The sequence below is a fragment of the Grampus griseus genome (genome assembly GCF_964374135.1).
Source record: "Grampus griseus genome assembly, chromosome: 13".
In the NCBI taxonomy this organism is placed as follows: Eukaryota; Metazoa; Chordata; class Mammalia; order Artiodactyla; family Delphinidae; genus Grampus; species Grampus griseus.
The window spans coordinates 38,988,783-39,001,546 of NC_139007.1; the positions used below are offsets into that span (position 1 = coordinate 38,988,783).

General features: G+C 43.8%; 1 protein-coding gene across 1 annotated transcript in view; it reads left to right on the top strand.

Annotated features, from left to right (window-relative positions):
• ARMC2 (armadillo repeat containing 2) overlaps nt 1-12,339 on the top strand; it is a gene marked incomplete at its 3' end in the record, with an annotated part of 106,328 nt that extends 93,989 nt beyond the window's left edge. Inside the window, exons 14-18 of the mRNA XM_082669101.1 lie at nt 2,736-2,858; nt 3,171-3,284; nt 5,227-5,359; nt 5,712-5,872; nt 12,182-12,339. Coding sequence (XP_082525227.1) covers nt 2,736-2,858; nt 3,171-3,284; nt 5,227-5,359; nt 5,712-5,872; nt 12,182-12,339 — 689 coding nt within the window. The remainder of the gene's footprint in view (nt 1-2,735; nt 2,859-3,170; nt 3,285-5,226; nt 5,360-5,711; nt 5,873-12,181) is intronic.
• Nucleotides 12,340-12,764: the final 425 nt, after the last annotated feature.

Genomic DNA, 12,764 nt, shown 5'->3' on the forward strand with positions numbered 1-12,764 from the left:
TTGAATAGAGTAAACTGTAGAAAGGTCATTCTCTTTAATGAAAAGAAGGCCGAAAGGAGGGAGAATTAAATCAGAGAATGTAAGAGCTCCCAGAGTCCTCCTGCTCAGCTCACAGCCTCCCTCTTATCCCGGAGGAACTTTGGTTTCATACAAGAGATAAAAGGCACTTCCTTACTCATAAAAAAGAATGAAATTTTGCCATTCGCAGCAACACGGAGGGACCTAGAGGGTATTATACTAAGTGAAGTAAGTCAGACAGAGAAAGACATACTGTAATGATTTCACTTATATGTGGAATCCAAAAAAAGAAAACAAACAAATGAAGACAACAAAACAGAAATAGACTCATAGAGATAGAGAACTAGTTGTTACCAGTAGGCAGAGGCAAGGGGGAGGGGCAAGATGGGGTAGGGGATTGAGGTACAAGCTACTGTGTATAAAACAGATAAGCAACGAGGATATATCGTGCAGCGCAGGGAATATAGCCAATATTTTATAATAACTTTAAATGGAGTATAATTTGTAAAAATATTGAATCACTGTGTTCTATACCTGAGGTAATATTGTTTATCAACTATACTTGAATTTTTTAAAAAAAGAGGTACAAGGTACTTCTTAACCAGTAAAACCCAGTGGGCAAATCAGGGCCCAAGACATGCGTGGGCACTGAGCTTATTCCCTCCCAGGCTGGGGAAGGGCTTCCCAGTCAGGCGGTGACCGATGCCTGGGTGGAGAGGGGGGTGAATGTACTCCAGGCACGGGGCAGGGCGGGGGGTGAAGTGGAGGGGGCGTGTGCAGGGTCAGAGGTGAGAGGCAGAGGCTGCTATAGCTAGTTTAGTATAACCAGACTCCTGGCGTTTTCCTCTGACTCCCAGACCCGTATGTCCACCTGCCTTACCTAATCTCATCAACTGTGGGTACTTGAGAAGCACCTCAAGATGTCTAACTCATGACCTTTCCTCCACCTGGCCTTTCTTCCCATTAATTCAGAGTATGGGATTGCCGTCCATCCAATTATGTAATCCAGAAACCCAGAGCTCATCCTGAGTGATTCCTCTCCCTCATCCCCCAATCTAGTCTTCACCACACACTGTCCGTTTTCCTCCCTAAATAGTTTTCCAGCCTGGCTTCCCTGTTCCATCTCCGCCATCACCCCAGCCCCAGCTTTATTTGCCATCTGGAACACCACAGGAGGTTCCGGACTGGCATCCCTGCATCTGCCCTTCTCTGCACTGTGGTCTCAGTCACCAGGAGATGAGTCTGGAGGCTGAGTGGAAGGCAGGGACAAAATAACTAAGGGTCTTATGTGCTAAGCTAAAGGCTCATTCATTCATTCATTCTTGCATTCAGCAACCACTTATTTTTTTTTACAACAATGAAGTTTATTATTATTATTATTTTGCTTCAAAAATTTATCATCTAGGCTTTATTCTGATCCACCCCAAGACACTGAAATGCTACAGTTTTCTGTTTTGTTAGTTGATATTTCCGGGGGGAATTCCAGAGGGAATGATTTCTTTTCTTTTTTTAAATTTTTATTGGAGTATAGTTAATTTACAATATTGTGTTTATATATATGCACACATCCACTCTTTTTTAGATTCCTTTCCCATGTAGGTCATTACAGAGTATTGAGTAGAGTTCCCTGTGCTGTACAGTAGGTTCTTATTAGTTATCTATTGAGCACCGCTCTGTGCAGACACTGTTCTAGATGCTGGGAATGCAGTGATGAATAAAAGAAGTCCCTAGTCTTGTGGAGCTTACACCTTAGAGCTGGAAGACAGACATTAAACACATAACAAGTCAGATGGTCACATGTGTTACAGAGAAGAGGGGGAGAGGAAAGTGAGTAACAGTGCTATTTTATATAGGGTGGCTGAGGAAAGTATGTCCAATAAGGTGACAGCTAAGCAACAGCCCAAAGGACATGAGGAGTGAGCCTGGATAACTGGAGGAAGGAATATGCCAGACAGGGGGACTATCAGTGCAGAGATTCTTGGGCAGGATCAGGCTGACATGCTCAAAAAGAGCAAGAAGACTGGTGAGGTTGGCATGGGGATGGGGGGAGCTGGGTGCTGGAGCAGCAAATGAGGCCAGGGAGGTAAGGACTGGGGCAGCTGGGTCAGGCCTGTGGGCTGGATGAGATGAGTGGTGTTATCTGAGTGAATTTTAAAGGACCACCATGTTGAGGACAGGCTCAGAGAGGCAAAGGCAGAAGAAGAGAAGCCAGTAAGGAGGTGAAAGATGGACTAGGTGGTAGCAGAGGAGTTGAGAGGCGATCAGACTGCGTGTTTCGAAGGCAGCGTTGATAGGAGTTGTAGATGGATTATGACCTGAGGGCCATTCTTTTTGGGGGGGGGCAGGTCTGGGGAACAGACGTCCAGGGTGGGGGGCCCGGGGGACCTCTGGGTCAGGGCAAACAAGCTCTGCTCAGTGGTGTTGGCACCTTTGTACACAGGAACTAGATCAGCCCGACGTTTCCAGACCCTTGGCTGGAGGGACTGAGCTTAGAGTGTTCCAAACCCTGGCCCAGAGTGGTCCCCTGCCTTTGGCGCATTTCCCTGCAGGAGGAGTCATGGGAAACAAAGCAGCAAACAGCGAGGGCAAACACTGCCCTCACACAGCCCTTGCCTGGGACAACGGCTTGTCCCTGCCACTGCTGGGGTTGCAGTGAGGATGTTGTGGTTTCTGCCCTGCAGTGAGTCTTTGACACCCTTGTCCTCACTTTATTTCAGAATCTACGTCCATTGATGATTGTGAGGAGCTGGTGATCAACACTACGGCAGCGATCAACAACTTGTCTTACTACCAAGTGAAGAATTCCATAATTCAAGACAAAAAGCTATATATTGCTGAATGTAAGGTTCAGAGTTGGGTTTGGGTAGATGCATGTTCATTTAAGGTTTTGACTTTACTAACTAAACACAGAACTGGAGGCATTTATATTTTCTGATTTCTGGTGCTACTATCTAAGAGCCTGATTTAATTCTAAGAAAGTTGAATATGGGGACACATTAGTTTCTTAGTTCTGGCTAAAGTCCCCTATAGTTGGAATTTTATTATCATTTTTAATTTGAAAATTATCAGTATTTAGCATGATATTGGTTTCTAGTAGTCTTTAAATTGAAACTTAAGTTCACTAATTTTATTTCTCTGGTCACAAAACCCAGTGCTCTTAAAGCTCCTTGTGAGTCACAACATGGATGGAATCCTGGAGGCTGTGCGCGTTTTTGGAAATCTCTCCCAGGACCATGACATCTGTGATTTCATTGTGCAGAAAAATGGTGAGTTAATGACACTCACATTCATAAACAGGCATGTCTTGCCAATAAACAGCTGAGCGGTTTTGCAGCTTGGGTCATGACAACGTGATACTTGTTTCTGCTTTGGGACAAGTGATGCCTCACATTCTGTTCCGTCCATCCGTAAGGCTCTCAGCTCAGGATGCCAAGACGGACCTAGGCTGTGTTCTTAGCGTTTCCCTCTCCTTCCCAAGTGGTCTTCTGAGTTTTGAGATGGCGCATGTGTGCCTGTGTGTGTGTGCGTGTGCGTGTGTTTAAGAGAAACAAGTAATCTGTACACATCATTTCTGTCCATGGGAATGGACTCAAAAGACATTCTCCATCATGTACTGGAATGTCTATTATAGTACTGCTTGTAATAGTGAAAACTGGAAATAACCTAAACGTCCATCAACAGGTAAGAGGATAAATACATTACAGTATATTCATGCAACCAAGCTTCTACAGAAATGAAAATAAATGAGCTAGAAGTTCATGTATCACCCTGCGTCAACCTCAAATGTGTAATATAGGAGCAAAAAGGCTAGTAATCGGAGGACATATATGAAATAATGCCATTAAGATAGTTTTAAAACCTGCAAAACAGCCTGGGATATTATTTATGTAATACTCACATGGTAATGGAATAGGGTATAAATGTAGTTGGAAATGATAAACTCCACATTTAAGACAAAGTTACATTTGAATGGTTGCCCCCAAATATAAAATTGAATCTGTAATGTTTTATTTCTTAAACTGGGTAGCAGGTACACAAGAGTGTATACTAAACATACTGTTTGTATGTCTTAAATATTTCATGTAAAAACGGTAAAAAATACCTAATTATTTATGTTCGTGATAGAAACTTTGGATAATACAGATTAAAAAAAACACTACCCCAGAGATAACTGTTAACATTTTAGTGTATATTCTTTTTTTTTTTTTTTTTTTTTTGCGGTACGCGGGCCTCTCACTGTTGTGGCCTCTCCCGTTGCGGAGCACAGGCTCCGGACGCCCAGGCTCAGCGGCCATGGCTCACGGGCCCAGCCGCTCTGCGGCATGTGGGATCTTCCCGGACTGGGGCATGAACCCGCGTCCCCTGCATCGGCAGGCGGACTCTCAACCACTGCGCCACCAGGGAAGCCCTAGTGTATATTCTTTAGACTCTTAAAAACACACTTACATGTGATGCAGCCTTTGCCAAGCTCACTGTGTGACACATCAGTAGGCCAAGGTCAGCACAGGGTGGCCACCTCTCAGGTGAGCAGTAGAACAGAGCACACACCTTATTCATTCTCCCCCAACCCTTTGCCGAGCCCCTGCTGGGGGATGAGAAGACAGGACAAACAGTTCCATTTCTAGGAGTAAGGGAAGGCTGGGAGCCTGTCCTGATACGAGACATCCCCTACCCTGGAAGTCCGGCCTCACTACAGGCTTGTTTCCTGCGGTCTGCGTGAGTCTTCTCTTACAAACTGTGGCTCTGGAAGACTTCCAGGAAGATCTCCACTGGAGCCTGTGCTCCCCTCTCCCAGGGCTGTGTATTTAAACAAAGTTGCTGCTGGAGGTTCATAAGGGCCCTGGAGAACAACCAGAAGTTAGAGATGAAATGAATGGCACCTGTGTGATTGGAAGGCCCGTGGTTCCCTCCTCTCCATGGGCGGGGGCTCTACCACTGCCTGGGAGGGGGAGCTGATGCCTGCGGCAGATACAGCAATATCAGGGGACAGGGGGCCTGGGGGGCGGGGAGCAGGTTCTGAAGTGGTGGATGTTGGGGAAGGTGCTTCTGAGCAGTGGGTGAAGTCCACTTAGGAAGAGTGGACCGAGTCCCCGAGCAGGGTTTCCAGTTTTGCAAGCTGCTCCCCATTTCCCCTTTGCCATTTGAGAAATGAAACACAGCTGGGGCCCCTGAGCCTTACTGGCCTGCATTCGTTCTCTGCCCTCCCAGTTCACAAGTTCATGATTGCTCTGCTGGATGCTAAGCGTCAGGATATTTGCTTTTCTGCCTGTGGTGTTCTTCTAAACCTCACCGTGGATAAAGACAAGCGTGTCATCCTAAAAGAAGGAGGTGGCATTAAAAAGTAAGTTCAAGGCATGGAGTCCTGACTCTGTCAGGATTCAGAGGACATAGTATTCCGGGGAGCTTGGGTCCCTCTCCTCACTTCTCCCAGGCAGAGGTATTTCAACATTTGGAAGTGCCAAGCTAGGGCTAAAGAGGGGATTTAGGTTCCACTGGATGTTTAAAATAATTCAGAAGTAGGTTATTGCTACTTTAGAGCTGCTTAAATTTGTAGATATGAAATTAATTTTAATAACACTGAATTATATATAATGCATATGAAATATCACAGAAAGTTAAGCATCATGTTAAAAATATAAAAATTAAAGAGATCCTGTCCTAATAACTTCTCAATTTGACTTTTATTAACTCAGGTTAGTGGATTGTTTAAGGGATTTTGGTCCCACTGATTGGCAGCTGGCCTGCTTGGTGTGCAAAACTTTATGGAACTTCAGTGAAAATATCACCAGTGCTTCGTCATGCTTTGGAGATGAGGCCGCCAACACACTCTTAGTCCTGCTCTCATCGTTTTTAGGTAAGACCCTGACTGTGAGCTTTATCAAAATGAGAAAAAATTGTTTTCTGTGACCTGTATGGGTAAAGATTGGTAGGCATTTGGGTGGCTTTGTTTCTATAAATAACAAGAGCATGTTAAAGATGATTATAATTTGGAGCTCTCTGGAAGAGGCTGAATGTTATTTACAGTGGGATGCAAGGACTTTTAACTCATTGCCTGATGTCATGATTTCTTCTGTGGCTTTTCCCCCTTGTTTGCATTTTCTGTAAACTGCATAAATAGAAGATCTAGGCATAAATGTATTGCTGTTGTTTAAAAAGTATATAGACATTGTCGTAATTGAGAAATACAGCTGAAAGCTACTCTGAATTAAGTCACGCTTTTCATGAACCCGTACGTGTTCATTAGCATCTATGTTAATTATGTGAGGGAGGGTCTGTGAAACTATGTGACATTACAGTGGGGCCCTACATTGAACGGTGGGAAATCACTGATGCAAACCAAAGGAAAGATGAGAGTGTCTTACCTTGAAAAATTTCTATTTTTAGGATAATTTTTTCATCCTGGGTTAGGTCTAACAGCAGTGGTTTGGGTCAGTAAATGAGTTTGAGTGTTTAAATAATCTCTTTTCCAAAACGGAGGTGTCCCTACCATTGCCTAGGCACTGTGCTGGATCAGCAAGGCCGTGTGGAAAGACTCGGTTTGACTCAGAGGCTGTGGATTCAAATCCAGCCTCTCTCGGGGGGGGGGGGGGGTGACTCGACAGGAGAATCTCTCAGAACCCGTCTTTTCGTCTGTAAAATGGGGACGTGATATCCCTGCCCTGTTGCAGAGAGTCGTGAAAATCAAACAAGCATCCTAAGAACACTCCAGGAAGACCAGAAGGCTGTAGTCAGACAATTCTGAGTTAAGGCCTCGCTTTATCAAGCTTTTAACCTTGGGCTTAACCTCTCTGAGCTTATATTTCTCATGTCTAAGATGGGGATGATTGATGTCCACTTTGCAGACCTGTAAGGCTAATAAATGAGCAGACCTGTACAAAGAACCTGATACCAGAGCCTGACAGACAGCAAGGCCTCAAATCACGGTTGTGAAAGTGCTTCATAAACGCTGTGTCGTAACGACATGTTATTAAACAGGAACTCGGAACCTGAAGCTATTTGAAAGAATCGGGTGTGCTAGGTTGATGTGAAATTTGCTTTTTTCCAGGTAAATAAAATTTTGCATAAGAGTAGGAAAAATGAGCGTGACTTTAAATCATTGAGGCTCACAGTCTGCTCCGTGGACGTGAAGCTTTCTCAGGTTGCCAGGAGCAGAAGCCTGCTCAACTTGCCTTAATTCAGTTCTCAAGTGTGGCAGAACATTGGAATCAGCTGTGGAATTAAAAAACAAAAACAACAACAACAAAACACTTGTCCTGGCCCCATCCCCCGGAATTGATTCAGGAGCTCTGGGTGGGAGGCTGATTATCTGCACCATTAAAAAGTTCCACAGGTGAGTCTGCTCTTCAGGCAGCACTGAGAACCTCTGCCCTGGTTAATGAAGGAGTTGAAGGTGAGGATGTCTGGGGAAGAAGGAAGCTGGGAAACAAGCGCATTGCCCAGAGCCTGCTGGACAGGCACTCAGGACCAGGAAGGTTGTTCCAGGTGGAACCAGAGACCCCCCAGTGGCCCCCTCAGTAGCGGGCGTCATCTGCTCCACCCTGCTGAGACCCAGCCGTGCTCTGTCAGCTCTTGTAGGAAAAGCCCTTCCTCCCCCTCGTTCCCTCTAGGCTCCTGCATGGCCGTGGCTTCAGCTGCCTTGAGTCTTCTTCTTGCCGCGCTCCGTGAGTGGGACTCTGTCTCCTCTGTTGTTGGCATGACTTTCTGTGTCCCACTGGGGAGATGTGACTGGTTCCGTGAGTCACTCTCCTGCGGTGTCGGGCTTTCGTGCCTCAGGCAGCAGCTGCCTCGACCACAGGCTGTCTGTGGTTTGCTTTGGCACCTAAGTCTGGGGCAGTCAATGATATATAACAAAATGGTGGGGCCGTGTGGCACCTTGAAGGGATGTGGGCACGGCCGGCTGCGCGGCAAGGGGCAGCACACCGGGCGGACACTCGACTGTAACGGGCCTGTTCCTACCTCTTCCCTCCCCCAACCTTCCCTACAGCCGGGTTGGGCTTCGCGTGCTTCCCTAACCTTGTACCTTTGCTCGTGCCATATCCCTTACCTACCTGGCCCAATGCTGCCGGCCTTGCAGGCCCTTCCCATGAGCTTTTCAAGCCCACGGTCATAAGAAATCTATACTACTTATATAGCAATTAATCATGAGCTGTGTAACTTGTTCTGTATTATTGTTTTGTAACTTTTATCTCTTTTTCCCCACTCCGGTGGAGACAATTTGGGGGAAGGATATTGCCTTGTGCAAAGCAGGTTCTTGATGCTTGTGGATTAACTGACAAGAGTGGTATCTTTAATAGTGCTGTATACTTTTAAAAGCACGTTCATTCTATCCTTGTAAGATCTCTCTAAGGTCATCAGCTAGGTGACAGATGAGGTAGGTAGGTCTAGGAGGGTTAGGTGACTTGTGTAAGATCATACTGTAGCAAGGCCAGGGCTCTTCATCTGAAAGTAAACATCTAGCCCCTGTGTTTTTCTGCTGTTCCATTACATAGTATACCCTTACCCTACCCTGCCGTGGAAGGGGACAGAGGCATGGGGAACAAAAATCAACATAGTGCATCAGGGAGCCAGGTCATCACACTGTGGAGGACCGGCTGCTTGCTGGCTCTTCTCTCCACGGTGTGGGCATCAGACCCTTACTTCTGACAGGATTGTAGCTGCGTCTGGCCAGTTGGGTGGCACCAGGTGAAATTGATATATGAGTGAGAGTATACTTAAATTTCAACTCTTCTACAAAAAGAGCTGAAAAACAGGCCATTTTGAAAACAGGATGAGCTGTTAGATCACAAAAGTCCCACACTGAAGTGTGAGCACTGTTTTTAGAAATAATGGTAGGGTAATTGATAAAGCAATGTAATAAGTTAACCAACTTTTTCTTGATGGGGAACTGGAAAAAGAAAGTAATGGTCCTCAATGTGGTTGGGATGTTGACAGTCTTTTAGAAAAGTGGCTTAAAAAGAAATGTTGTCTGAAACTTCCTGATGTACTGCGGCCGCTTCTTATAAACTCATTAGCAATGTGTTTATCTTGAAGTTCTTAAGTGGTGTGCCCTGGCACACTAGGCTACCGTGAGCTTCTCTCAGGATTGCCTGAAAATGGTGATTAGTGTGTGCAGTTTGTTATTGTGAATGTAAACGACACTAGGTTATTTTACGTTCGTCTGTGGTATGTGGAACTTAGCACCTAGGTTATATGACGGGGTAGAGGGGGACCCAGTGTTCAAGTTAGAGGATCACACCACCAAGGCCATGCCAAAGAGCCATCAGGTGCTTCTGGAACATGTAAGGACTGTGCCTTCTAATAGTCACAACAATAATCGAACCTTCAAGAGCCACCTGGTGCTGAACAGCAAGCTAGGAAATGGTGCAGTGAGTAGAGGAAGCTTTTATTGCTGCTGCAGGATCCTTCAACTGTAATAGATAGAGATTGTGTTATAATGGTCACTGACAAACTTGTTTTGAGTCCTTTAATCCTTTCTAATATCTTACCTAAAATTCTAGTATTTGGAAGTATGTTGTGCACAAAGAAAGTTTAAGAATAATTTAAATCAGTTATCTAAATCAGCACTTTTCACACTGTGACCAGCATCTTTAAAAAATGAAGTAGCAAAGAAACAGAATATCAGAATATAGTACATGGGGCTTCCCTGGTGGTGCAGTGGTTGAGAATCTTCCTGCCAATGTAGGGGACATGGGTTCGATCCCTGGTCCAGGAAGATCCCACATGCTGGAGGGCAACTAAGCCCGTGCGCCACAACTACTGGACCTACCTCTAGAGCCCGCGAGCCACAACTACTGAGCCCACATGCCACAACTGCTGAAGTCCGTGCGCCTAGAGCCTGTGCTTCACAACAAGAGAAGCCACTGCAATGAGTAGCCCCCGCTCACTGCAACTAGAAAAAGCCCACACACAGCAACAAAGACCCAGCGCAGCCAAAAATAAATAAATAAATTTATTTTAAAAAATATATAGTACATGTAGTAATATATAAATAAGTTAAATAAGTAAAGTAAGTATTCTATTGTGAAACATTTGCTATTTGTATATGAATATTTAAGTGTGCATATATAGTCATCATGTAATATGGACTTCTTAGGTCACAGTAAAAAAAAAGTTTGAAAATCATAGACCTAAATTTTTCTTGGATTAGCCTCTGCTATTCTTTGCAGTACAAGTTCCAAAATTTAATACCTAGTGCAATATGACACATTTTAGGCATTTGCTGTATTTACTTTGAAACTTGAGACTGCTTTTATCTTACCTATAGGTATTTGGCCACTTTTGTTATCTTGCCTAACCCAATTTACAATTAATAGGGTCTGAGTGTAGATTAACTAATTATGTGCTAAGCCTCAAGAAAAGTAACATAGTCTTGACGTTAGATTAAAAAACCCTAAAACACTAAAATAGTGACTTGGCTAAAACCATCAAATCCAACCAAAAGCCCTGGGCAGAGGAAAGGACTGTGGGGTGCCTGGGCAGCCCTCAGCCCTAAGCTGCTTGGGTAAGAAGGGCATGAAACAAGAGAATTCATTTTTAATGAAAGTTTAGTGCTCAGAAAATCTGGAGAAGAGTGAGCAGGAAGAAGATCTAGAAATTCAAAAGCACTCAGAGTCTCACAGACTCCTTTTGTTTGGAAGTAGCCCAACGTGAAGGACTTTGAAGGCATTGAACACCATCTGTATTCTCTTTCTTTCAAGGCCCTGATTATCAAATGGGTGGGGAGAGCCAGGTTTGCTTACAGGGGTCTCCATGGAGAGCCTCGCTGAAGTGTGTGTGTCTGCCCGGAACTTATCTCAGAGCTGCATAGCTGTCCACTTGGCTGGAGGAGAGGAGGGGAAGGTACAGACTGGGATTCCAGACTTATCTTATCCTGGATGGTGACACTAACACCAATAGTGCCAAAGTACACTCTGTGTACTGAAAATATTCAGGGTAGAAAATGTGATGTAAACACTAATGAAGCATTTTATGGTAGGATTTTAATTGGCCTTGTGAAAAAAGTTTGCGAATTATGCAAGTAGCAATATTTGTGGTCACTTTAGGACTTAGTGGTTACCACTTAAGAAGGCCTCAGACCTAGGAAGTAGCAGAGCAACCTTCTGACTGGCAGGCCAGTGCATTGTCCTGAAGTCCTTCACATGGGGTCCAATATAAACAAACAAAAATGCAGTGGCAGGTCGGTGCAGAAACCTCAGTAGCCATTTGTCTTCCTACGTGGGTTGGATATACTTATGACATTCACAGAATTCAGAGTGCCCTTGGATTAAGAAGCAAATCAAGGGCTTCCCTGGTGGCGCAGTGGTTGAGAGTCCGCCTGCCGATGCAGGGGACACGGGTTCGTGCCCCGGTCTGGGAAGATCCCACATGCCGTGGAGCGCCTAGGCCCGTGAGCCATGGCCGCTGAGCCTGCGTGTCTGGAGCCTGTGCTCCACAACGGGAGAGGCCACAACAGTGAGAGGCCCGCGTACCGCAAAAAAAAAAAAAAAAAAAAAAGAAGCAAATCAAGGTTGTAATATTGCATTTTTTTTTTTTACAAGTGCTTTTCTGCATTATCCATGGACTCACTTGGGATTCTGATACTCCTTAGGATTCTCAGTCTCCCACTTTTCACTTTATTGGTGAGAGCATAAGGTGGCAGGGAGAGGGGTTGTCTTTTCAAAGAAGTATGTCTGGCTTGCTCTGAAATGAGCAATTTGATTTTTAATCAAGTTTACAGTGTCAAATTCAGCTGTGCTACTTTCCCCAAAGATTTCCTAACTTCTTTTATATCTGTTAACCACTGAAGTAATTAACTTTTCTAATGTGCAGATGAGGAAATAAACTATTAATACTTTGTTTATTCTGAGAAATTGTGATCTGACTTTTGGATGTAGACTTACATGTAAACGTTAGGGATAAATTGAAGTAAGAGCTCAAGTCAATCTAGGATTTTTTTTTTGAGAAGATTATTATCTTTTTTAAATTAAGAGACTAACCTATACTTACTTAAAAGTTTTGTAAAGAACGGAAAAGAGTTAAAGAACTACTCCCATAAAAAAAAAAAAGCCTTGTTGGAATTAGAGATGATCCAGGATGAGTTTAACTCATGCCATCAAAAATTAAACTTAATTCAGTAGGATTATGTTTCTAAATAATTGCTGTAATGTTAATTTTTCTGATACAGATGAAGAACTAGCACTGAATGGGAGTTTTGACCAAGACCTAAAAAACTATCACAAACTACATTGGGAAACAGAATTCAAACCGGTGGCACAGCAGCTTCTAAACCGAATTCAGAGTCATCACACCTTCCTGGAACCCCTGCCTGTTCCTTCTTTCTAACATGATGCAGATTAACAACAGAAACAGGAAGTCAGGTCTCCTTCATTCTTAAGAAGTGGCAACATATGTGAACTTTTTTTCAGTATTAACAAATATTGAAAGTTTTTCAGGTACTGATTTTAGTGAGTAGTCTTAGTATTTTAAAAGAAATAAGCATTTCTTCTTGTTAGGTATTATGGAAAAATGAATATACATTTTGTACTTTCTGCTATGAGAAATGTAAGATGAAAATATATGCATGGGATTTCTAAGTAAATGACTTTTTCTTCTATTCTCTATTAAATAATTTAGTTCTAGTCTTAAAATCCTGACTTAACAATTCTAGAATTTAAGTGCTTGTCAGTTCAGTAAATCAACTGTGCAATGAAGACTATTAGGTTTTGTGTATAGAAATAATGGTGGTCAACACTATTAGGAATACATTA